The sequence below is a fragment of the Malus sylvestris genome, chromosome 15 (assembly GCF_916048215.2).
Source record: "Malus sylvestris chromosome 15, drMalSylv7.2, whole genome shotgun sequence".
NCBI classification, from domain to species: Eukaryota; Viridiplantae; Streptophyta; class Magnoliopsida; order Rosales; family Rosaceae; genus Malus; species Malus sylvestris.
Window position 1 is genome coordinate 15,611,581 of NC_062274.1, and position 24,000 is coordinate 15,635,580.

A 24,000-nucleotide genomic window follows, 5' to 3' on the forward strand; every position below is an offset into this window, starting at 1 on the left:
TCTAATGGTGGTCACAATTACAGGTCTAATGGTGGAAATAATTACAGAACCAATGGGGGGTTCAAAGGCAAGAACTTCAATGGAGGGTTTCCTGGTGGGTCTTCTTTTGGGAATTCAAGGCAGAATGGTACTGGAACATGGTCTGGTAATGCAGAGAATAGATCTAATGTAGTCATAGAGTGCCAAATTTGCAATAAGATAGGACACACAACTGTGAATTGTTTTCATAGGAATTCTAATACTACATCTACTGGTTATTTGCTTGAGTGTCAAATCTGTGGCAAGAGAGGACATTATGCATTGGAATGTTATCACAGGGGAAATTATGCCTTTCAAGGTCAACCTCCACCACCATCTCTTAATGCTATGGCTGCACAGCAAATGTCTCACTATGTTCCTCAAGATTCTTGGGTTGTTGACACGAGTGCATCACATCATATCACAGCTGATGTGGATGCTCTGAACAATGTTACACCTTTTGAAGGTTCTGACAGAATTACAATTGGAAATGGCACAGGTTTACACATTGCAAATACTGGTTCTACAACTATTCACACCAATTCACATGCTCTTATGCTTAAAAATGTGCTGCATGTTCCAACAATAGCACGCAATTTATTATCTGTTCAACAGTTATGTGCAGATAACCATAGTTGGTTTGTTTGTGATGATAAACAATTTTTTGTGCAGGACAAGAAGACAAAGGAGGTTCTGTATCAAGGAAAGAGTAGGCCCAAATCACTGTTTCAGATTCCAGTACTCAAAAGGTCGAAGGGAATACAGTCTGTGGTTCAAGGTTCAGCTGCTTATCTTGGACAATTGGTCAAATCCAGCATATGGCATCATCGATTAGGTCATCCAACTAATGAAATAATGTCTGTGATGATGAGAAACTCTAGTATACCAGTAGATATAGACAGTCAACATAGTATGTGTACTTCGTGTATCAAAGGCAAGATGTCTAGACTTTCATTTCCTGTTAGGACTGATAGGAGTTCTTTTCCTTTTGAAAAGGTCCACACTGATATATGGGGACCATCTCCTGTAAAATCTCTCGAAGGTCACAGATATTATGTAACCATTGTTGATGAATATACACGATATGTTTGGATATTTCCTATGTGCAATAAATCAGATGTCTTTGGTATTTTTGTGAACTTCTGTGCATATGTTCTCAATCAGTTTGGTATGACTATTAAGACTTTACAATCTGATGGGGGTGGGGAATACACCAGTCATTCATTCAAAGCATTTCTTGCAGCTAAAGGAATACAACAGTTACTTTCCTGTCCGTATACTCCACAGCAGAATGGCTTAGTAGAACGCAAACACAGACACATTGTAGAAACAGCAATAACATTACTTACAACAGCAGGATTACCAAGTTCTTTCTGGTATTATGCATGTGCTCATGCAGTATTTCTCATCAACAGGATGCCGTGTAAGTCACTATTATTGGATTCTCCCTATATCAGATTGTATAAGAAGCCACCTGAGCTGAAATCTTTAAAAGTGTTTGGATCTGCAGTTTACCCTTGGCTTCGCCCATATAATGATCATAAATTGCAGCCTCGTTCTGAAGTCTGTGTATTTCTAGGATATTGTAGAGGTTATAAAGGGGTCATTTGCTATAATCCAGTCACAAGAAAGTGTATCATATCTCGCCACATTATTTTTGATGAAAGTGATTTTCCATTTTTAAGATCTCAGAGTACACTCCAAAATAAACAATCTGGTATACCTTCTAGTTCTGTTACACATACAGTAGTACCAATTCCAATTCCAGTGAGCAGTTCCTCATCTCCTAATGCTTCAGCTCCAGTTCCATTAGTAAGTTCACCATCTTCCAGTGGTCACCATGTTCATTCAGAGTCTTCAGGGCTACACCAACATATAGACAACTCTCCTCTGCCTTCAGATGAGCAAGTTGTCGATTCTCAACAGATTGGATCACAGTCATTGTCAAGCTCAAGTCCTACTCTTTCCTCTTCAACTGATACACCTTCTTTGCTTCCTGTCCTCAGTCCTGCGCAACTTCAGGTAATTCTTCCTATCTCTACCTTTGATATGCACTCTAGTGTACCTTCCTCAAGCAATGTTATTCAAACAAGACTGAAGACAGGTGCTATACCTAGAAAAGATTACTCAGCCTTCTTGACCACTATACCTGAAGTATCTTCCATCCGACTACATGATTACACTAATGAGGATATATTTGGGACAAACATATGTGGCTTCTCACTTCTTGTTGATACACAGGATATTGATGAACCTAAGAATTTCAAAGCTGCTTCTAGTGTTATACAGTGGCAGAATGCAATGCAGGAAGAGTTTGATGCTTTACAGTCACAGGGCACTTGGAAATTGGTTCCTCCTCCTTTAGATAGGGGTATAATTGGAAGTAAGTGGGTCTATAAAGTGAAGAGAAATCCTGATGGGACAGTGTCTAGGTACAAGGCACGGTTAGTTGCACAAGGGTTCAGTCAAGAACAAGGATTAGATTATTCCGAAACATTCAGCCCGGTTGTTCGACATACAACTGTGAGATTTATTTTGTCTTTGGCAACTTAATTCAACTGGCAGTTAAGACAACTTGATGTTAAAAATGCATTCTTGCATGGCGACCTTGAGGAAGAGGTTTATATGAAGCAACCTCAGGGTTTTGTGAATTCTAAACATCCAAACCATGTGTGCAAGTTAATTAAGTCACTTTATGGCTTAAAACAAGCGCCTAGAGCGTGTAATTCTAAATTTACAAGTTTTTTACCAGCATTGGGGTTCAAAACGTCCTTATCTGATTCCAGTCTATTTGTGAAGGTTGACAAAGGAGATGTGATACTTCTCTTATTATATGTGGATGACATTATCCTCACGGGGTCATCTATTACAAAGATTCAATCAGTTTTTACACAGCTTGCAGAAGTTTTTGATCTTAAAGACATGGGAATGTTAACATATTTTCTTGGGCTACAAATTCAGTATAGTTCCGATGGCTCATTATTTGTCAATCAGTCAAAATATGCCAAGGAATTATTGAAGAAAGCTGGAATGGACAATTGTAAATCCACATCAACTCCTTCGAAGCCTCATTCTCAGTTACTTACAACTGAAGGAACCTTGTTATCAAACCCCTCTCACTATCGCAGCTTAGTAGGTGTTTTACAGTATCTTACTTTTACAAGACCAAACATCTCACATGCAGTGAATGTTGTATGTCAATACATGACAAGTCCGACTGATTTACATATGCACCTTGTGAAACGAATACTCCGTTATTTGCATGGTACATTGGAGTATGGGTTGCGGTATACAAAGTCTGATGAGTTTCATATCTCAGCCTTTTCAGATTCTGATTGGGCAGCTGATATGAACACATGGAGATCTATTACTGGATATGTTGTATATCTGGGATCCAATCCTATCTCATGGCAATCTAAGAAGCAATCCACAGTCTCTCGAAGTTCTACGGAAGCAGAGTACAAAGCCCTTGCTCACTGTGCTGCTGATATTTTCTGGATTCGTTCACTCCTTAAGGATGTTCATCAGTTTATATCCACTCCCCCTATATTACATTGTGATAATCTGTCTGCCTTAGCCTTATGTTCTAATCCGGTTTTTCATTCTCGGATTAAGCATTTAGATACCGACTATCATTTTGTTCGAGAAAGGGTCCAGAAAGGAGATTTGTTGGTTCAGTATATACCAACAGAAGATCAGGTTGCAGATGTGCTTACTAAAGGTTTACATAGCCATGTGTATCTCAAGCATTGTAGGAGTCTTCATATAGGGATTCCCAGTTCATCATCTCCACAGTTTACGTCAGTCAAACCCTGCTGTGAAGATCCCAGCACTGTTTGAGGGGGGAGTATTAGATATAACAAGAGAGTGAGAGTTGTTATATTGTAAGAAGTTGAGTTAGTTACAATTGGGAGTTAGTTGGAAACAGAATTAGTTAGAAGTAAAACTACCAGAGGGTATTATAGTCATTGTTGTAATATGGATGGTAGGTATATAACCATTGTATACAGACCATTGGTAATAGCATGATTGAATATACAAGAATCCCTTTTACTTCTCTTTTTAAACTTTCCTTCTTTTCTCTGAGTGTTTCCTCTATTCTTCTTTACGATATATACACTATTGTTAATAATTCCTGATTCAATCGGGATTCTTACTTGTATAATCCCACCTTGCCTTACCCATTATATATTCAATATTGTCCCGATTGGCTAATTAAGTATATATTTCTTCATCTGTTCTAAATCTTAGTGATATATGGACAATATATAGTATGTAATCTCTTCATATCTTACTCTAACACTATATTTGACTGAGGGAAATAAAATTGAAATTTGGATAAAGCCATAAATTATAAATTGACATGCACCAATTCTCTTTTTTGGATTCATAAACATAGAAATTTAGAATTTCCGCATGAAAAAAAACTTGGAATTTGGGAGCTCCAATTCCAAAGTTTAAATTCCATGTAAATAGGTGTCATTTCCCAATTTCTATGATTGAGAGTTTAAAAATAACAAATTATGTATTCAATTCCATTATTCTTTTAGATTAACCAAACAAGAAAATTCATAAATTATAAAAAATAAAAGGGTAAAGTACAAAAAAATACCTCAACTATTGGTGTCACGACACTTTCATACCTAATATTTTAAAATTGACAATGTCATACCTCATCTTACGAATTTGTGACAATGTCAGACCTCCGTCAGTTTTTCTGTTAATTTCTCTGTTAAATGCTGACATGGCCCGACACGTGTCCCACTCACTAATCCAACTGGATTAAAAAATAATAAAATATATTTTTAATAAATAAATATTCAAAATTTAAAAATTTAAAAAAAAAAAAAAAGGCCTAAGATCCAGCCTTCCCTTCCCACCCGCAGCACCAACCTTTTCTCTCTCTCTCTCTCCCCTCTCTTCCTCCTTCTTTCTGGGTTGTAGCCATTTTTTTTTCTTTTTCTTTTTCTTCTTCCTCTTTTTTTTCTTTTTCTTCTTCTTCCTCTTCTTCTTCTTCCTTCTCCTTCTTCTTATACGGTTCTCAAATTACCATCTCAACCTAGAAAACTACCAGAAAAAGGTTAAAACATAATTAATAAAAAAAACTTAAAAATATCACCTACAAATCTTGGCGGTAAGAAATCCACCCTCACAAAATCCAAGACCGAATCCAATCGGCACCGATCCAAACTTTTTAAAGGCAAAAGAATTTGCAGCAGCAATTAATTCTCGCAGGGGTTTTTAACCGAAGCAATTTCCACAGATAATTTGATGAGAAAAATGAAAAGGATGGGAAGTGTCACAGCCCGTCCCGAGATTTTCTTATTAAGGACGTGAAATGACGGATTTACCCTTAGCGGGTATTAAGGTATGTGTGTGACATTATTTGGTTTAACCTTATTTATGTTTTGGAGAAAAATAATTAAGAGGAGTTGGATTATAATTTTGGTTTTTTGTTAATTTTGGTTAAGGATTGAAATGATGGATGGTGAGGATTGAATGTGGACCATCTAAACCCCTTACTCTCTCTCTATCCCGTAGCTCTCTCTCTCTCCTCCCTCTCGACACTCTCTCTCTCTCTCACACCCATATCGTACGGCCTCACCCAAAACCCCCCAAAACTCAGTGGATCGAAGCAACCAAGGTAAGAATCTTCATCCTTGAGATGTTTTGAGTTGATTGGTACTGGTTTTAGGACGTGGAACCTTCGATTTCACATGAACCCGAACCCCTCATTTTTTGTTACTGTTCATGCACACTTGAAATGTTGTGTTTCAGGGAATTCTAAGCTTATAGTGAGCTTAGTGAAGTCCCAAGGAAGCTCGGAGTGCTTCGTTTGAAGGATTTGGACGTCGGGATCACGAGGTTTGATTTTGGCCGGTTTTGCTTGGATTTTTCCGGTGAGATTTAGTTATTTTTGGAGTTTAAAAGTAGTGTATCGTGATTCTACATGTTTGGGGTTTCATTTTGGTATAAAATACGAAGAAAATGGTTGAGAAACGAATGAGAACAAGGTGTTTGAAGTTTGGCCGGAAACCGGCCGCCGGAAAAACCAGTCCGGCGAACCAAGGTTGGGGATGATGCACGTGGGGGCGCGTGCAGCCTCTAAAATTTTTTCTAAAAATTGGTCGACGTCCGTGACGTCGAGTAGGTCGATGTGGTATATTCATATACCCAAATTGAGCATCGTATGAGAAGTTATTTCGAATTGTTTGGTTATGTGTTTAAATTAACGTTTTTATAGTTATTTCGCATATAGGTGACACCTATCCCGAGGAGGAGCGCATCCAAGGACGTCACGGGGGTTACGACCCATCGACTTTACCAGTGAGTGGGCAGTTTTGTTTTCGTACTACCTATATACTACTGTTTTTCCCAAAAAATGCGTTTATTTGAAAATTATGATTTAAATTGCCATGCATGCAATGGTTGAGATATTTAGTTTAATAATTGATGCATATATACGTGAATTGACGCGGTGGACGCACAGGTGAGTTTTTATAATATTCAGATGATTTATTTATGTGATTTCGTTGTGAGCTCATAAACTGCACCTTTGGTATTAGTGCTTATAGTATTCACCACACCGCACGCTCGCCTTGGATCCAAGTAGGTGGATGTCGTACAGACCACTGGAGGTGGTTCCGACATGCCAGTCGTACAGACCATTAGAGGGGTTCCGACTGGTGGGTGACCTTAGATATGCGCGCAGATGATTGATGAGAGAAGCACTAGAGCGTATTATTTCACTATCTTAGTCGTACAGACTACTACGTAGTTCCGACTTATGTGCAGTGTAGTGCCGTACAGGTCACAGTTGGTGACTCCAGCAGGGTCGTACAGGTCACAGTTGGTGACTCCGGCTGGATGAGATATTGAGCTATAGAATCAGCCGTACAGGACCACTATAGGGTCTCCGGTTGATTATTTATTTCACCTGATTTATATCGATGCATTCATAATATATTTTGGCATGGCATGGCATATCCTTTCTGAGATGGTATATTGATAGATGACGAGCTGAGTTTTGATGATATGTGTATATATATGTTTATATATTATTTTCTGGGAAAGTATATAGGTTTTACGGTGAGGGGTTAGAAATGTTTTAAATGAAATATTTTGGAAAATCTTTGGTTTTACTGACCCACTCAATTTTGTTTTGCGCCCCTCCAGGTTCTAGTTAGCAGTTGGTGACTCTCGAGGTCTTTTTCGGCATCCTGACAGACGTTCTGCATGTAGGACTCACCTGCGGGTGTCGTACTTTAATTTTGGTCCTACCGGACTGCACTTAGACCTACGCTCTGAATTTGTGTGTTTTACTTTATATTTCTCCCCTATTATACTAGTAGGGTGTTCTGTTAGAGATTGGTTTAAATTCCTTCATGTTCTGTTATATCTTGCTTCCGTGTCGCACTTTTGGTTACGTCACGCTCACGTGACGGCCAGCACGCTTTGATCCTCTGGATCGAGGTGTGTCAGGAAGACTGTCAAAGGCTAAATTGGGAGGACGATGGCGCGGCGAGGAGATTGAACAGATGAGGAAGCAAAGATCGAACAGATTTCACGAAACGGAATCAAAATCGCCAATCGGTTGCAGAGCACAGTTTTTTCCTTTTTGGATTTCTGCGATTTTTGAGGAGAAGTCAAGAGAGCTATGATTTCAATTTGAGGTTGACAATTAGGAAGGTGGGCCGTTCAGGATACAAATTCAGAGGGTTTGAAACACAGAGGAAAATTGTGGTAGCGTTTTTTTTTTTCTTCTTCCTCTTCTCTTCTTCTTCCTCCTCCTTCTTCTTTCTGGGTTGCAGCGTTTTTTTTTTTTCCTTCCTTTTCTTCTTCTTCTTTCTGGGTTGCAGGGGGGTGGACCCGGTTGAGCGAGGCCCTAAGGCAGAGCTCCATAGCGAGAGCTTGGAGAAGTGGGTCTGTGGCTGGTGGCGGTGGCGGGTAGGGGTGGTGGGTTTGGGTGTAGCAGCAGGTATTGTAGGAGCTGGTGCAGCAAATGGCAGTGGTGAGAGGGGGAGATGTTGGGGCGGGTGGGATTTGGGTTTGGGGTGGTTCTGGTTTTGGGTTGGGGGAAGACGGGAAGGAGAAGAAAGGGTGAGGGGATAAGGGTGCACAAAGAGGGAGATGAGAGAGAGGCGAGAGACAGAGAGGAGAGAGAGGGTCCCAACATCCCTTTAGGCCATTTTTTATTTTTTTTAGTTTTTTAATTTTTAATTTTTGAATATTTAATTATTAAATATATATTTTATTATTTTTTTAATCCAGTTGAATTAGTGAGTGGGACACGTGTCGGGCCACGTCAGCATTTAACAGAGAAATTAACAGAAAAACTGACGGAGGTCTGACATTATCACAAATTCGTAAGATGAGGTATGACATTGTCAATTTTAAAAGATGAGGTATGAAAGTGTCGTGACACTAATAGTTGAGGTAGCTTTTTGTACTTTACCCAAAATAAAATCATGTCATTCTAATTTCCGTCATTTTAAAATTTCTTAGTAATTTTAAATTTCTTCATCCAAACGTAGTGTTAATATTTCTTTTGGACTGCATTTTTCAATTGATGATTCTTTTTTATTTTCAGTTTTCCTATTATCTATTTCTATTTGTTTAAAACAATATTCTCCTTTTAAGTGATGAGTAATTAATTTGATCTAAACTATAATAGATATCTATCGTACTTGTCACTCACAAATAATTACAAGCTCAAATAAAGGTACACCTAATCACGAAGCTGTTAGTGATGAACTATTTGAGCCAAAGCTAAAAAATTATGGAGCCCAAAAAAGACTAGAATACCCTCATTAAATGGGCAGAGCCACAAAGATTTCGAGAATAACAACCTCAAAGCTAGAGAAAAGTTAAAACATTAAATATATGATTAATTACCAAATCTTATTATTAACACTCTCAATATCAACTCAAATAAGTAAAGAATCGCAATCATGTCCAATCAAGAATACTTCTAAGATAATTTTAAGATATTATTTAATAATTAATATTTTTGGTATAATTCTATCCTCATCTATCCTACCAATCGGATGCCGCCACATATCAGGGTAAAACTCTATTCATTCTTGACCGTTACAAGGTCATCTCCCTTTCTTCTTTATTTCTTTTTGGGAACTAATTCAGAAGTTCAGATGCCTAGCTTTAATGAAACGGGCTTGAGCCAATCTTTTCTTAACCAAAAACCATCTACAACTTTTATTTGATAAAAAAGTCTTAGAATTTAATGTAAAGGACAAAAGTAACATACAACATGCCAAAATCAATTGAATCCCACGAGCTGAAGCAAAGCCCAACATGTAACATCAAATCTTTCTTCCAGCTTTGCTCCTGATAATGTTAATTAAAATTTGTTAATACAATTTCGCAGTATTTATGAAATTGCCATCAAGCCCAAAAAGTCAAATAAAACCAAAACTAATTTAATTTTCAACTCTTTTTCTTGCAACCAACCATTCTCCCAATTAAAACCCATGTCATGACATAATTAATTCAAGAACTACCATCTCCATTTTCATTTTTCCTCTCTCGCGTCCAGGATCCCTACTTCCATTTTTCCTCTCCACAATTCTCACAAACTAAAATTATTACTTTTCAAATTCAACTTAATAAACAAGAAACTTATCCCGTTTGAATTGAAGCTTTCAACAGTCTAGACCTCCAATGGAAAGAGTGGATTGCGTCAGGATGCAAGAAGGGTGGAGAGGAGTAGGTCACCATGGAAAAGAATACAAGGAGGGAGATAGATGTGTGGAGGAAACCAACATTGGTTGTTGGAAGGTTAATTGTGATGGTACATGGAGAGATGAGACGACGATTGGTGGTACGGGGTTGGGTGATTGGAAACAACGGTACTTGGTTCCATTTGGGAAGGAGGTCGTGGTGGAGTGAGGGCAGCCTCCAGTTTAGCCATCGAAGCTATGAAGGTGAAGGAGGCCTTATGGGCCTGCGTTGAGAAGGGATACCAGCAAGTAATTCTGGAGTCTGACTCCCTTAACCTCATCTCTATGCTAAATGGTAAAGAAATATATGATGCTGCCAATGAAAGTTTAATCTTTGATGTTCGAGAGCTTGCCAAACATTTGAGGGCTGTTGAGTATGGGTGGGCATAAAAACCGTCGAACCGGAAAACCAAATCGAACCGCAATAAATGAAGTTATTTTGATTTACTTTTCGTAAAGTGTGAGTTATTTTGGTTCACTTAAAAAAATAGTGTGGGTTATTTCAGTTCACTTTAAAAATAGTATGTTATTATACTGTAGTTCTAGAAATAATGTAAATTATTTTGGATCATTTTCAGAAATAATGTTGGTTATAATTCAAGAAATACTGGTTCACTTTCAAAAATAATTGGAGTTATTTTGTTATAGTTCAAGAAATAGTGTTTATTTTGCTCTCTTACATAAACAGTATGAGTTATTTTGGTTCGCTTTCATAGATAGTGTGAGTGTTTTGTTGTAGTTCCAGAAATAATACAGGTCATTTTGGTTCATTTCCAAAAATATTAGTAGTTATTTTACTGTAGTTCCAAAAATAATGTAAATTATTTGGGTTTACTTTCAGAAATAGTGTTAGTTATTTTGTTGTAATTTCAGAAATAGTGTTTATTTTTAACCTTCATGACACGGTGTGGGTTACTTTGGTTCATTTCATAAATATTGTGGGTTTAATTGATATAGTTCCAAAAATAGTTGTTGTAGTTCATAAAATAGTGACTTAACTATTTTCATAGTTGCTTATGGAACAAACGAAAAGTGTTAGGGGGCAGAGTTGCGCTAATTGATATTGTTGCAGAATATCACTGTCGAGTTCTTCAAAAGGTAAAAGTTAATGAAAATCTTGTTGTCCTCAACCATTACATGTTTCGGGCACTTGGATAAGCTCTCCACAAATGGCTACATAAGCAATCCAGCAATAAAAAAACATTAGTTACAGTGTATATATACACTGACATAGAACAAATCATAGTTTAATCTAATTACTATGTTCAATTACAAAGGGAAATCAAAATAGGACATGATAAAGAGGCAGTAGGCACTTCGAAAAGTGCCTATAGTATTAACCAAGATGAGATAGATTTGAAAAAAATAAAGAAAAGCATACTTGTATTATATAATCTGCAAGCATACCTTAATTCCTGTTTCATCAACTTCGCAAACTCTAACGAATGGCTCCCAATTTAAAGGATTCAAAATTATATTCCATCGTTCCAAGGCCCTCATTCATCATAATCAAGAAATGACTTTACAGGGACCCCCATTCCATTCAAGATCAACCCAACATTCTTTGAGCCTCACCCAAACCTCTGCATTCATTAGGAACCCTATTTTAGGAGACGAACATAGGGGTGGGCAAACGAATCTAAAACCCGCGAGGCGGCCCGGGTACAGTCGGTTCAGGACGGGTACGGGGCGGGCCATGGATATTTACGGGGCGGGGTGGTTTCAAAACTTTAGTTTCACGGGCCCTAGGACTGATCCGTTTATAGCATATCAGAACATCACACAGCGTCCACCATTTCTCTTAATTTTTTAAAACTATCTCTGTCCTTCAAACATTCTCACATGCCACAAAATCTCTGCACTCACTGCCCTTAAATTTCTCTTGGACTCGACACCACAAAGGTAAATTTCAGTCTCATCCTTCTTCGATTTCGTTTCCAATGTTTAGATTAAGGAAAATTTGAAGAACAATGTCTTATGCAGGTTGTTATCTGTGTAGGGATCTTGCAATCGAAGGGTATAAACCCAGATCCTTTTATTGATTTTGAAAATGAACTGGAGACAGAAGGTTACTTGACTAGCGACAGACGGAACTGTGTGGCAGTACCCGTTGATTTTGAGTCTAAAATTGGAAAGGTATAAATCCATATCCCTTTGTTGATTTTGAATCATTGGTGCTATGATGTTGAATCAACTATGCCATGATTTATGTGTATGAATAATTTTGGTCTCTAGAAATTTGATGTATGTGGAAGCCTATAATAAACATTATATGTATTGAAAACATTGGCAGAGACAAGTTAAGCTTTGGAAGTCAAAACTTGCCTGAGAAAGTAACTTACAACAGGCCAAAATCAATTGAATCTCACGAGCTGAAGCAAAGCCCAAAATGTAACATCAAATCTTTCTTCCAACTTTGCTCCTGATAATGTTAACTCAAATTTGTTAATACAACTTCGTAGTACTTATGAAATTGCCATCAAGCCCAAAAAGTCAAATAAAACCAAAACTAACTTAATTTTGAACTCTTTTTCTTGCAACCAACCATTCTCCCAATAAAAACCCATGTCATGACATAATTAATTCAAGAACTACCATCTCCATTTTCATTTTTCCTCTTTCGCGTCCAGCATCCCTACTTCCATTTTTCCTCTCCACAATTCTTACAAACTAAAAATATTACTTTTCAAATTCAATTTAATAAACAAGAAACTTATCCCATTTGAAGCTTTCAACAGTCTAGACCTCCAATGAAAGTAGTGGATTGCGTCAAGATGCAAGAAGGGTGGAGATGAGTAGGTCACCACGGAAAACAATACAAGAAGGGAGATAGATGTGTGGAGGAAACCGACATTTGATTGGTGGAAGGTTAATTGTGATGGTACATGGAGAGAAGAGACGACGATTGGTGGTACGAGGTTGAGTGATTAGAAACAGCGGTGCTTGGTTCCAATTGGGAGGAGGTTGTAGTGGAGTGAGGGTAGCCTCCAGTTTAGCCATGGAAGCTATGGCGGTGAGGGAGGCCTTATGGGCCTGCATTGAGAAGGGATACCATCAAGTAATTCTGGAGTTTGACTCCTTTAACCTCATCTCTATGCTAAATGGTAAAGAAATATATGATGCTGCCATTGGAAGTTTAATCTTTGATGTTCGAGAGTTTGCCAAACATTTGAGGGCTATTGAGTATGCTTTTGTAGGGGTGGGCATAAAAATTGTCGAATTGGAAAACCGAATCGAACCGTGATAATTGGAGTTATTTTGGTTCACGTTTTGGAAAGAGGGCGAATGAGGAGGAGGATGAGGGGGAAGAGGATGAGGAGAGGGAAGGGGATGAGGAGGAGGGGGATGAGGAGGGGGAGGAAAAGGGGGAGGAGGGGGAGAAGAAGGAAGAGGATGAGGGAGAGGAGAATGAGAGGGAGGGGGATGAGGAGGGAGGGGGAGGGGGATGGGGATGGGAGGAGGGGGATGATGATGGGGAAGGGGAGAAGAAGGGGGAGGAGGAGGAGGGGGATAAGAAGGAAAAGGGGGAGGAGAGGGAGAAAGAGGAGGAGGATGAGGGATAGGAGAATGAAGGGGAGAGGGAGGGGAATGAGGAGGGGATGGGGAGGGGAGGAGAAGGATGAGGATGAGGATGATGATGATGATGAGAGGGATGTGGAGTAGGAGGGGGAGGGGGATGAATGAGAGGTGGGGGACGAGGAGGAAAATGAGACTCTCAGCTGGTTCAATACAATTACCCCAGAGCCAGGGTAAGGCTGAATTGGTTTTGGCAGTTTGCATGGCAAACTTTTTCTCTCTTTATCTCTCTTTCTCCCTCTCTCTCTAGATCTAGTGGTAGAGAGCATTGATCGAGTGCTTAGTTTTCACTTTCTGTTACAATCACTTACTGCGCATTTTCCTTTTCTTGATTCCTTACTTTGGATAATTTTGTTTCTGTTGCCCTTTTCTCTCTATTTTTCTACATTTCACAGTTAATTCATTATCTGATTAATTTGACCATTTCTAGAAGAGAGAGATATATATTTAGATCTTTTAGAAGGTTAGAGAGAGATGTAGATTTCTTAGAAAGAGAGATGGAAAAACATGAAAATAACCAAAAATCAGGGAATTAACCATCAAGCAATCCTTAATTGGATCAAGGAAGGCCATTGTGATGATTCATGTGGACCAGTCCAGCCTGTCAAGGGAGATGACTCTATGGGCAGGAACTACTATGTTTCATGGCTATTAGGAGAATGAGGAGGATTATGAGGAGAAGGATGAGGATGAGGAAGGGGAGAAGGCTCTCAGTTGGTTCAATACAATTACCCTAGAGCCAAATGGCACTTCTGATTGCTGAGGTACCCAAATTTCTCCCCCATTAATTAATTTTATTGCCATTTCACTTGTTAACAATCTGTTTCATATGAATTTGTGTTTTCTTTCCACTCATTCTCCTTTATTTGTGCTTTTGCTTGGGTTGGTTGTCATTCAATTTGAGAAATGGACATGTTGCTCTGCTTCTCTAGCTTGCTTTCCCATATTGTTTACTTTCTAGCGATGCGAAAATGTTTTTTTCTTTGGTTTTAGTTTTGCAATTTTGTGGTTTCCTCCATTTTTAATAAATTTGTTTTAGTTTTCTTACTTTCTATTTTTGTTCTTTCAATTTTCTGGTTTTCATTGTTCTCGATTTGTATTAGATTCAGTTGATTTGGAGAATTGAAAGGAAAAAAAGGTAATAAAGGATTTAGCTAAGGTGTTTTGTAAAACAATCATCCAACTGCCGTGTTTGTTGAAAGAAAAAAAGGTGGAGAATTGTTGTAATTAACCAGAAGATAATACATAAGGGAAGGGAGGCAAACCATGATTTAGGATCGTACAAGTGTATGTGCACGGCTCCCTATTTGTGTGGACTCATGAGTGCAAGTATCAATTTAGTTTTCAACAAGCTTAAATCGATACGTTGATCTATCTATTTGATCAGTGGCTGGTACTGACCTATTTTATGGACATATGGAACGCAAAACTGCTTTGGAGTTGGAAATTTTTTGACCTTTCTGTGGGACAATTGCACCCCGCAACTTCCAATTGATTGGTGAGACCTTAAACTTTGCCCTTCACCTCCATAAGACACACAACACACGGCACACTCTCATTTAATTTGAGGATATGCTTGTTTGGTCTGGTCAGTGAATGATTTTTTGAATGACACTGGGTGGAAAATGGAGAGTGAAGAGTGAAGAGTGTAGAGTGGATAGTGGAAGTGGGTTGCACATTTTGCATAACATAAGGCCTCGAGGCCTAAGTCTCGATTTAGAGACCACTAGCAAGGAATACTCGCTCGATGTTACGGGATTGAGAGTCATATGGAAACTTTTTGTACAATAGCTCAACACAAATGTATATTAAAATGGTGATGGGAAAGATAAGAAGGATATGCCTCTTGTTGGATGTAGCAAGTATAATATCTTCCAAACTTCAATGACAATTCATCTAGGATGAGGAGGAGGAGAATGAGGAGGAGGATGAGAGGGAGGGGGATGAGAGGGAGGATGAGGAGGTGGTGGTGGGGGAGGAGAAGAATGATGAGGGGTTGAGGGAGGAGGGGGAGGGGAATTAGGGGGATGATGAAGGGGATGAGGGGGAGGAGGAGGAGGAGGATGAAGAGGATGATGAGAAATGGGATTGAGGAAAGGAAAAAGGAAAGGGAGGAGAGAGAGAATGAGGAGGAAGGGGTGGAGGGGGAGGATGAAGAGGAGGATGAGAAATGGGATGAGGAAAGGAAAAAGGAAGGGGATGAAAGAGAGAATGAGGAGGAAGGGGTGGAGGGGGAGGATGAAGAGAAGGATGAGAAATGGGATGAGGAAAGGAAAAAGGAAGGGGGAGGATGATGGGGATGAGGAGAAAGAGATGGATGAGGGGGATGAGGAGGGGGATGATGGGGATGAGGAGGAGGATGAGGAGGAGGAAGAGGGGAGGATGAATGGGAGGAGAGGCAGTAGGGGGATGAGGAGGATGATAGGGAGGAGAGGGAGAGGGATGAGGAGGGGAAGTGGAGGAGGGGGATGATGAGGAGGATGAGCAGGAGGATGAGACTTTCAGCTGGTTCAATACAATTACCCCAGAGCCAGAGTATGGCTGAACTGGTTTTGGCAGTTTGTATGGCAGACTCTTTCTCTATCTCTTTCTCTCTCTCTCGATTTAGTGGTAGAGAGCATCGATCATGTGCTTATTTTTCTCTTTATGTTACAGTCACTTATTACTCATTTTTCTTTTCTTGATTCATCACTTTGGATACTTTTGTTTCTGTTGCTCTTTTCTCTCTATTTTTCTACATTTCACAGTTAATTCATTATCTGCTTAATTTGATCAGTTATGAAAGAGAGAGATATATATATATATATATATATATATATATATATATATATATATATTTAGATCATTTAGAAGGTTAGAGAGAGCTGTAGATTTCTTAGAGAGAGATGGCAAAACATGGAAATTAACCAAAAATCAGGGAACCAACCATCAAGCAATCCTTAACTGGATTAATGAAGGCTATTGTGATGATTCCTGTGGACCAGTCCAGCCTGTTAAGGGAGAAGACTTTGTGGGCAGGAACTACTATGTTTCATGGCCATAAGAAGGAGGATGAAGAGGAGGATGAGGGGGATAAGGCTTTCACCTGGTTCAATACGATTACCCCAGAGCCAGAGGGCACTTCTGACAGCTAAGGTACCCAAATCTCTCCCCCATTAATTAATTTTATTGCCATTTCACTTGTTAACAATCTGTTTCATATGAATTTGTGTTTTCTTTCCACTCCTTCTCTTGTATTTGTGCTTTTGCTTGGGTTGGCTGCCATTCAATTTGAGAAATGGACATGTTGCTCTGCTTCTCTAGCTTGCTTTTCATTGTTCTTGATCTGTATTAGATTCAGTTGATTTGGAGAATTGAAAGGAAAAAAATGGTAATAAAGGATTTAGCTTAGGTGTTTTGTAAAACAATCATCCAACTGCCGTGTTTGTTGAAAGAAAAAAATGTGGAGAATTGTTGTAATCAACCATAAGAGAATACATAAGGGAAGGGAGGCAAACCATGATTTAGGATCGTACTAGTGTCTGTGCACGACTCCCTATTTGTGTGGACTCATGAGTGCAAGTATCAATTTAGTTTTCAACAAGCTTAAGATCGATAGGTTGATCTATCTATTTGATCAGTGGCTGGTACTGACCTGTTTTATGAACCTGTGGAACGCATAACTGCTTTGGAGTTGGAAATTTTTTGACCTTTCTGCGGGACAATTGCACCCCGTAACTTCCAATTGATTGGTGAGACCTTAAACTCTACCCTTCATCCCTACACGGCACACAGCACACGACACACTCTCATTCAATTTGAGGATATGCTTGTTTGGTTTGGTCAGTGAATGATTTTTTGAATGACACTGGGTGGAGAGTGGAAGTGGGTTGCACATTTTGCATAACATGAGGCCTCGAGGCATAAGTCTTGATTTAGAGACCACTAGCTAGGAATGCCCGTACGATGCTGCGGGATTAAGAGTCGTATTCCAATACCACTAGCAAGGTTTGCTTGGTGTTTCTGGTTTGGGATTTGATAAGGCCTCATTATCCAAATACCAATATGTTGGTATTCCAACCTCCTACCTGATTTGGATGCCTTTTAACATTACCTGTTGAGTCGTTTATCAAGTTTAAGTTACTAAATGGTTAGTCCACTTTTAGAATGTTTTTATTTGAGTATTTATGTTTAGCAGCTTAGAATTTTCTGACTTGTATTACGTGGCTGTGGATTTGTGCGTCATTTATTCTGAAGGAATGTGTGAAAGATAAGGTAAAGAATTTGTCAGTGCTCGAGTCTGCTGCATTTATGGGAAGTTGCAATCTATTAAGAGCAAGTCCACCCTTGCATGTTGCTCGGGGGACAGCCTCCTTCCAAGGGCCTGAGGGCCGGTCGAAATGGGTCCAGCCATGAAGGGCCCGAGTGAGGGTGGGAGCCCGAGCGAGGGGGGTGGGGAGTCGACGGGCCTGTGGCCCGAGGGCTTTGTAATTTTTTATTTTTTTTGTGTCAGAGAGAGAGAGAGAGAGAGAGAGAGAGAAGGGGGGACCGGAGCTGGGTTCGTCGCAGGGGAAGTGGGTGCGGAAGAGAAGTGGGTCGTCGTAGGGGGGAAGGCAGGGTGGGTTGTCGCCGGGGGAGGGGGGGGGAAGGCAGGGTGGGGGAGGAGGTAGCTAGGTTCTGGTTTTTGCAGGGGGTTCTCGGGGGTGGGATGAGAGGTGGAAGAAATGGGTTCGGGTCTGGTTTTTGCAGGGGGTTCTTGGGGGTGGGAGGAGAGGTGGAAGAAATGGGTTCGGGTTTTTTTTTTTTTAATTTTTTTTAATTGGATTAATATTATAATATTTTTAATGTATAAACTATTATTTAAACAAACAAAAAAAATTATTATTTTAATTGCCTATTGCCAGGGGGGAGGGCTCCAAGGGTGGAGATGCAAATGGCAATTACTGTTCATTAATGACAATTACTATTCATTGGTGGCAGTTACTGTTCAATAGGGTGGATTCAATAGTGGATTGCCAGGGGGATGGCTCTATGGGTGGAGTTGCTCTAAAACACAACCCTGGCGATATTATGAGTCTTGAAGATATAATGGCATGTATAGGTATTGATTCGAGAAAGGGTCCAATAAAAAGGTTAGTTTTCAGACAACAAGGGCCGATGTTGCTTCACTTTTTTTTATCGAACAATATTGCTTCTTTTTTGGTAACAATACGATGCTTGTGAGTTGTACTTCTAATATGTGTATATGCAATTGACTAAAATCATATGTGAACGTACATGGACATGTTTATGTGGGTGAGAGTGGCTAATTGCCTTTTCTTTTCCTAGACTATTTATTCTCTTGTGGTCCTGGTTTATCATGCATTTGGTTTTAGGATATATAATTAAATAACAATTGCAGACCGACAGAGAGAGAGGAGAGAGAGAGAGAGGAGATCAAGAGAGAGGAGATCGAGAGAGAGAGAGAGAGAGAGAGAGAGAGATGGAGGGAGGGATGGATGGGAGGGTGATTGTTCTTGTTTCCAGAGAGTCTCAGTGAATCGCGTCACAATTTTCAGTTTAGTTGGAAGGAAGGAATTGGATCTTGGGTTATAATATATTCTTACTTGTCAAGTCACAGTTCTTGTTTACGTCACAGTTCTTGTTTACAGAAAATCCAATTTTCTGGATTTTCATGATTTTTGTGTGATCTGAGCTTGATTCATTGATCTAGCTCTTCCTTTTTTGCAGTGAGAATGAGAAGAACGAATTCATCAACCTCTTATCTCGCTACGTAAGGTAAATTGAATTGAATCAAATTTGTTTTTTATTTTTTCTATTTGGTTGATGAGAAAATGATGAAAAAGTTGGTACTGAAATCTGTGTGAATTTGTTTATCTTGATTGGCACTTTGATGGAATTTGATCTGACAATGCATGTTTAGTGGAGGAGAAGCACATGCTGAAGGAGGAAGGGGAAGGGATCGCATGTTTGTTGGACGGTAGTAGGTTGCTTTGCAGTTTCAAAGATTAAATGTGTTCTTTTGTGCATCGTATGGAGTTTCATGTTCAGGTGCACACTTGGGTATATCATTTAGCCACTTGGGTATAACCTCCACATCATGCTCCACAAAAGACTCGTAATATGGCTTGAGTGTATGCCCATTCACTTTGAACACGTTCCATGTCTTCGCACTTTGGAATTCCATTGCACCACGAGGAAAAATATCAGTTATAACAAATGGACCAACCCATCGAGAACGAAGCTTACCTAGAAATAACCGAAGGCAAGAATTAAATACAAGAACTTTTTGTCCAATGACAAAGCTCCTCCTTAAGATCATCCTGTCATGAAATGCCTTTGATTTCTCCTTGTATATTCGATTAGACTCGTACGCATCATTCAAGATTTCGTCTAACTCATTCAATTGAAGCTTCCTTTGCTTTCCGGTGACACTCATGTCCATGTTGTAGGCTTTGATCGCCCAATAAGCTTTGTACTCTAACTCTACTGGAAGATGACATGGTTTCCCATAAACTAACCGAAAGGGAGACATTCCAATGGGAGTCTTATAAGCAGTCCTATAAGCCCACAATGCATCGTTCAAGCACATGCTCCAATCCTTCCTACTATGACTCACAGTTTTTTCCAAAATTTGCTTCCCTCATGGTTCGATACTTCTTCTTGGCCATTAGTTTGTGGATGATAAGGTGTAGACACCTTATGTGTGACATTGTACTTCCTAAGCAATGCTTCAAATGTTCTATTACAAAAGTGACTCTCTCCATCGTTGATGATTGCTCTAGGTGTTCCAAATATTGCAAAGATGTTTAATAAAATTTGAAACAACTTTTGAATCATTAGTTTTGCTGGCTTTCGCTATTTAGAAACATAATCAATAGCCAATAAAATGTAAAGAAACCATTTGAAGATGAAAAGGGTCCCATGAAATCAATGCCCCACACATCAAAGACCTCAACAATCAAAATAAGGGTTTATGGCATTTGATTTCTTGGGCCCAAGTTACTTGTTCGTTGACAACGATCACATGTTGCACAAAACTCATACGTATCCTTAAACAAACTAGGCCAATAAAAATCATTCTCTAACACCTTAAGGGTTGTCCTCTTTGCTCCAAAATGGCCGCCACATGCATAAGAATGACAAAAAGTTAGAATAAATTTAAACTCAGATTCAGGGACACACCTTCTAATCAAATGATCAGGGCAATATTTCCACAAATAAGGATCATCCCACTCGTAGTATTTGGCGGTTTTGACAAGCTTATCTTTCTGAGCATATGTAAAGTTATCTGGAATCTTCTTAGTGACCTTATAATTGATAATATCTACATACCAAGGGTCAGTAATCTCTAATGAAAACAATTGTTGATTTGGAAAACTCTCGCGTAAAAGGATGAGATCTTCCTCTGCGTTCGAATGCACAAGTCTGCTTAAATGGTTTGCTATCGCATTCTCGCTCCTTTTCTTATCATTGATCTCCAAGTCAAACTCTTGAAGCAAAAGTATCTATTGAATGAGTCGTGGTTTTGCATCCTTTTTTATGGGTAGATACTTCAAAGCTTCATGGTAAAAAAACAAAATAATTTTAGTCCCAATCAGATAAAATCTAAATTTTTCTAAAGCAAATATAACAGCTAAAAGCTCATTCTCTGTTGTTGAATAATTCAATTGTGCATCATTAAGCATCTGAAATGCCTAATAGATAACATGTGTCACTTTGTTGACACGCTGCACTAGAACTGCACCCATTGCATAGTCCGAAGCATCGCACATTAACTCAAAAGGTAAACTCCAATCTGGTGGCATGATCATAGGAGCCGTTGATAACAACTCCTTAAGCTTGTTGAATGCTGCCACACACTCTTTTTTAAGCAAACGGCACAATGATCTAGAAATCTTTGAGAAGTCCTTCATAAACCTTCGATAGAAACCTGCATGTTCAAGAAAAGAACGAACCTCCCTGCCAGTAGAGAAAGGTAAAGAACTAACAAGTTTTGCTTTAGATTTATCAACTTCAATTCCTTTTTCAGATATGATATGTCCTAGAACTAATCCATGCGAAACTATGAAATGACATTTTTCCCAATTTAAGACTAGATTAGCTTCTTGACAATGTTTTAAAATTAGGGACAGATTATGTAGACATGTATCAAAAGAATTACCATAACTAGAAAAATCATCCATGAACACTTCAATTATTTTCTCAATCATATAAGAAAGATACTTACCATACACCTTTGAAATGTGGCAGGGGCGTTGCAAAGTCCAAACAGCATCCTTCGATATGCAAATGTGCCAAATGGACATGTGAAAGTGATCTTTTCTTTACCCTTTGGAGCAACTGCAATATGATTATATCTAGAATAGTCATCAAGAAAGCAATAATGAGAATAACCAGCTAACCTTTCTAACATTTGATCAATGAATGGGACTGAAAAGTGATCCTTGCGTGTGGTGCTGTTTATCATCCGATAGTCTGTACAGACTTTCCAACTATTTTGCACATGTGTAGGCACTAGCTCATTAGCTTCATTTTTAACAACTGTAACTCCAGATCACTTAGGAACTACTTGAATAAGGCTCACCCACTTGTTGTTCGAGATAGGATATATGATGTCAACATCAAGAAGTTTGATAACCTCTTTTTTGACGACCTCTATCATGAGTGGGTTTAAACGGCGTTGAGCTTCCCTTGTTGATTTTGCACCTTCATCCAACATAATCATATGCATACATGTAGCTGAATTTATACCTTTGATATCTGCAATGCTCCAAGGCAGTTTTGTGATCCTTCAGTATCGGATTAGTTTCTCCCCCTTTACTGCAATGAGTTGTGACAATATGATGACCAACAATGTTTCATCCTTTACCAAAAATGCATACTTCAAATGTTCAGGAATTAGTTTAAACTCCAATTTGGGTGCCTGAATCACAAAATGAAGAGTTTTTTCGTTAGAAGTAGGAAGAGAAGTAAAATGAGAAGAAGACTTACCACGAATTGGCGGAATAGACACAAGGGCTGCCACAGTCTGAATTAATTCTTCTTCAATGTGCTCGGAAGAATTAAGCTTTCCATGTGTAATGCTATGCACTTACATCTTCTTTAAATTATCTTGTCCCACACCTTCATTAAAACAATCATGCACAAAATAGTCAAACGCATCAATAGAAAAACAATATTCAAAATCACTAGGATACCTTATAGCATCGAAGATTCTTAACTTGCTCTCTCCATCAATTTTCATGGTTAAGGTGCCGTCGTAGACGTCAATCTTCATATGAGCCATTCTAAGGAACCGTCTTCCCAATATAAGAGGAAGTGCAGTAGGCATAAGGTCATGTTCCATCTCAAGAATAAAAAAGTCAACTGGAAAAATGAGCTCATTCACTTGCACAAGACATCCTCCAATAGACCTTTAGGATATCTATATGAATGATATGCCAATTGGATTACTACCCTTGTTTCCTTCAACTCTCCAAGGTTCAATGATTCATACACCAAATATGGCATCAAATTTTGGGATTTTTGGAGTTGATTTTCTATTTAAATTCAATCAAACAAAAAAAGGACAAAAACGGATTTTAAATTATAAAAACATATTGTATTTCACAAATTAAGAAAACGAGTTAGGGGAAGTGCTATCCACCACCAAATAATCATGCAAACATGTTATGTTTCATTCGAATTCCTTTTATTTCCGGATGAAGATGCTCAGGTCGGTTCAATGTTAGAACATAACTTATTACTCTTTCTTACGTAGTATGTTAATAGAATGGAGTTTTCAACTTAACTTAGTCCCTAGCATGCAATCTAGAATGGCGTGTTCATAGATTTAACAAGTAGAAATCATTAAGAACGAAAAGTGTTTGAGTCATCACAAGGCATCGTAAGGACTGACATTGTCTTACTTATCCTAGAAATTGGTTCACAAGTTAATCACAATTAACAAGTACTACTCTAGAACATATGTTGATCCTCATTCGACAAGGGCAAGCACACACATATTCATAGCATTAGAATCCTAGATATGCTTACTAAGTAGCATCCATAGAAAACATATAAAGAATTCATCACTGACAAAAGTAGTGAACCAATTTTCATCCATTCATAAAAATGATTGAAACGAAATGTCATAACAAACTTGCAATCATATTCGGGACTTCAAAACAGCCCCTAACTTCTAAAAATTAGTTACAGATAATCCTTAAATTAAACCAAAAGAAAGACATGAGTTTGAGAAGATAAAACCGAAAAGAGAGAATGCCAAGATTTCCTCCTTCCTCATCTATTGCTTCTCGTCCTCTCAATGCAACTGCCCTCTTGTTTTCTCTTTTTCTTCCTTGCCGCTGCAACTTGCAGCCTTCTATTTTCTTTTCTTTTCTAAAAAATTATTTATGTAAAACTCCCCCTTATTTCCTTCCGCAACGTTCTTTTAAACCAAATCCTTGCTGCATATTTTCTTCTCCATAACTCCCCCCAGTAATAGCAATTTAGTGATGACAATAAGTGAGAGGAAATGGTAAAACAATTGTAACTCTTTGGGTAGCCTTTATGCCAATTACTCCCACTTAATCCTCATCTTTAATTCCATTTCCTTTGATATTTGAATAGGTGTCAGCTGGCTTGTTCTTGGTTGCATCAGTTTTGGCTGCTAGATTCATTGGGTTCATTGCTTTCATTGCTTTCA

At 38.8% G+C, this 24,000-nt stretch overlaps 1 protein-coding gene across 1 annotated transcript; it reads left to right on the forward strand.

The window, feature by feature from the left end:
• Window positions 1-15,862: 15,862 nt before the first annotated feature.
• Window positions 15,863-19,301, forward strand: LOC126605613 (uncharacterized). The gene is made up of 5 exons (XM_050273036.1): window positions 15,863-16,106; window positions 16,202-16,466; window positions 18,291-18,442; window positions 19,041-19,088; window positions 19,234-19,301. Exons 2-5 carry the CDS (start codon window positions 16,365-16,367, stop codon window positions 19,292-19,294), a joined length of 363 nt encoding a protein of 120 aa, XP_050128993.1. The 5' UTR covers window positions 15,863-16,106; window positions 16,202-16,364; the 3' UTR covers window positions 19,295-19,301.
• Window positions 19,302-24,000: the final 4,699 nt, after the last annotated feature.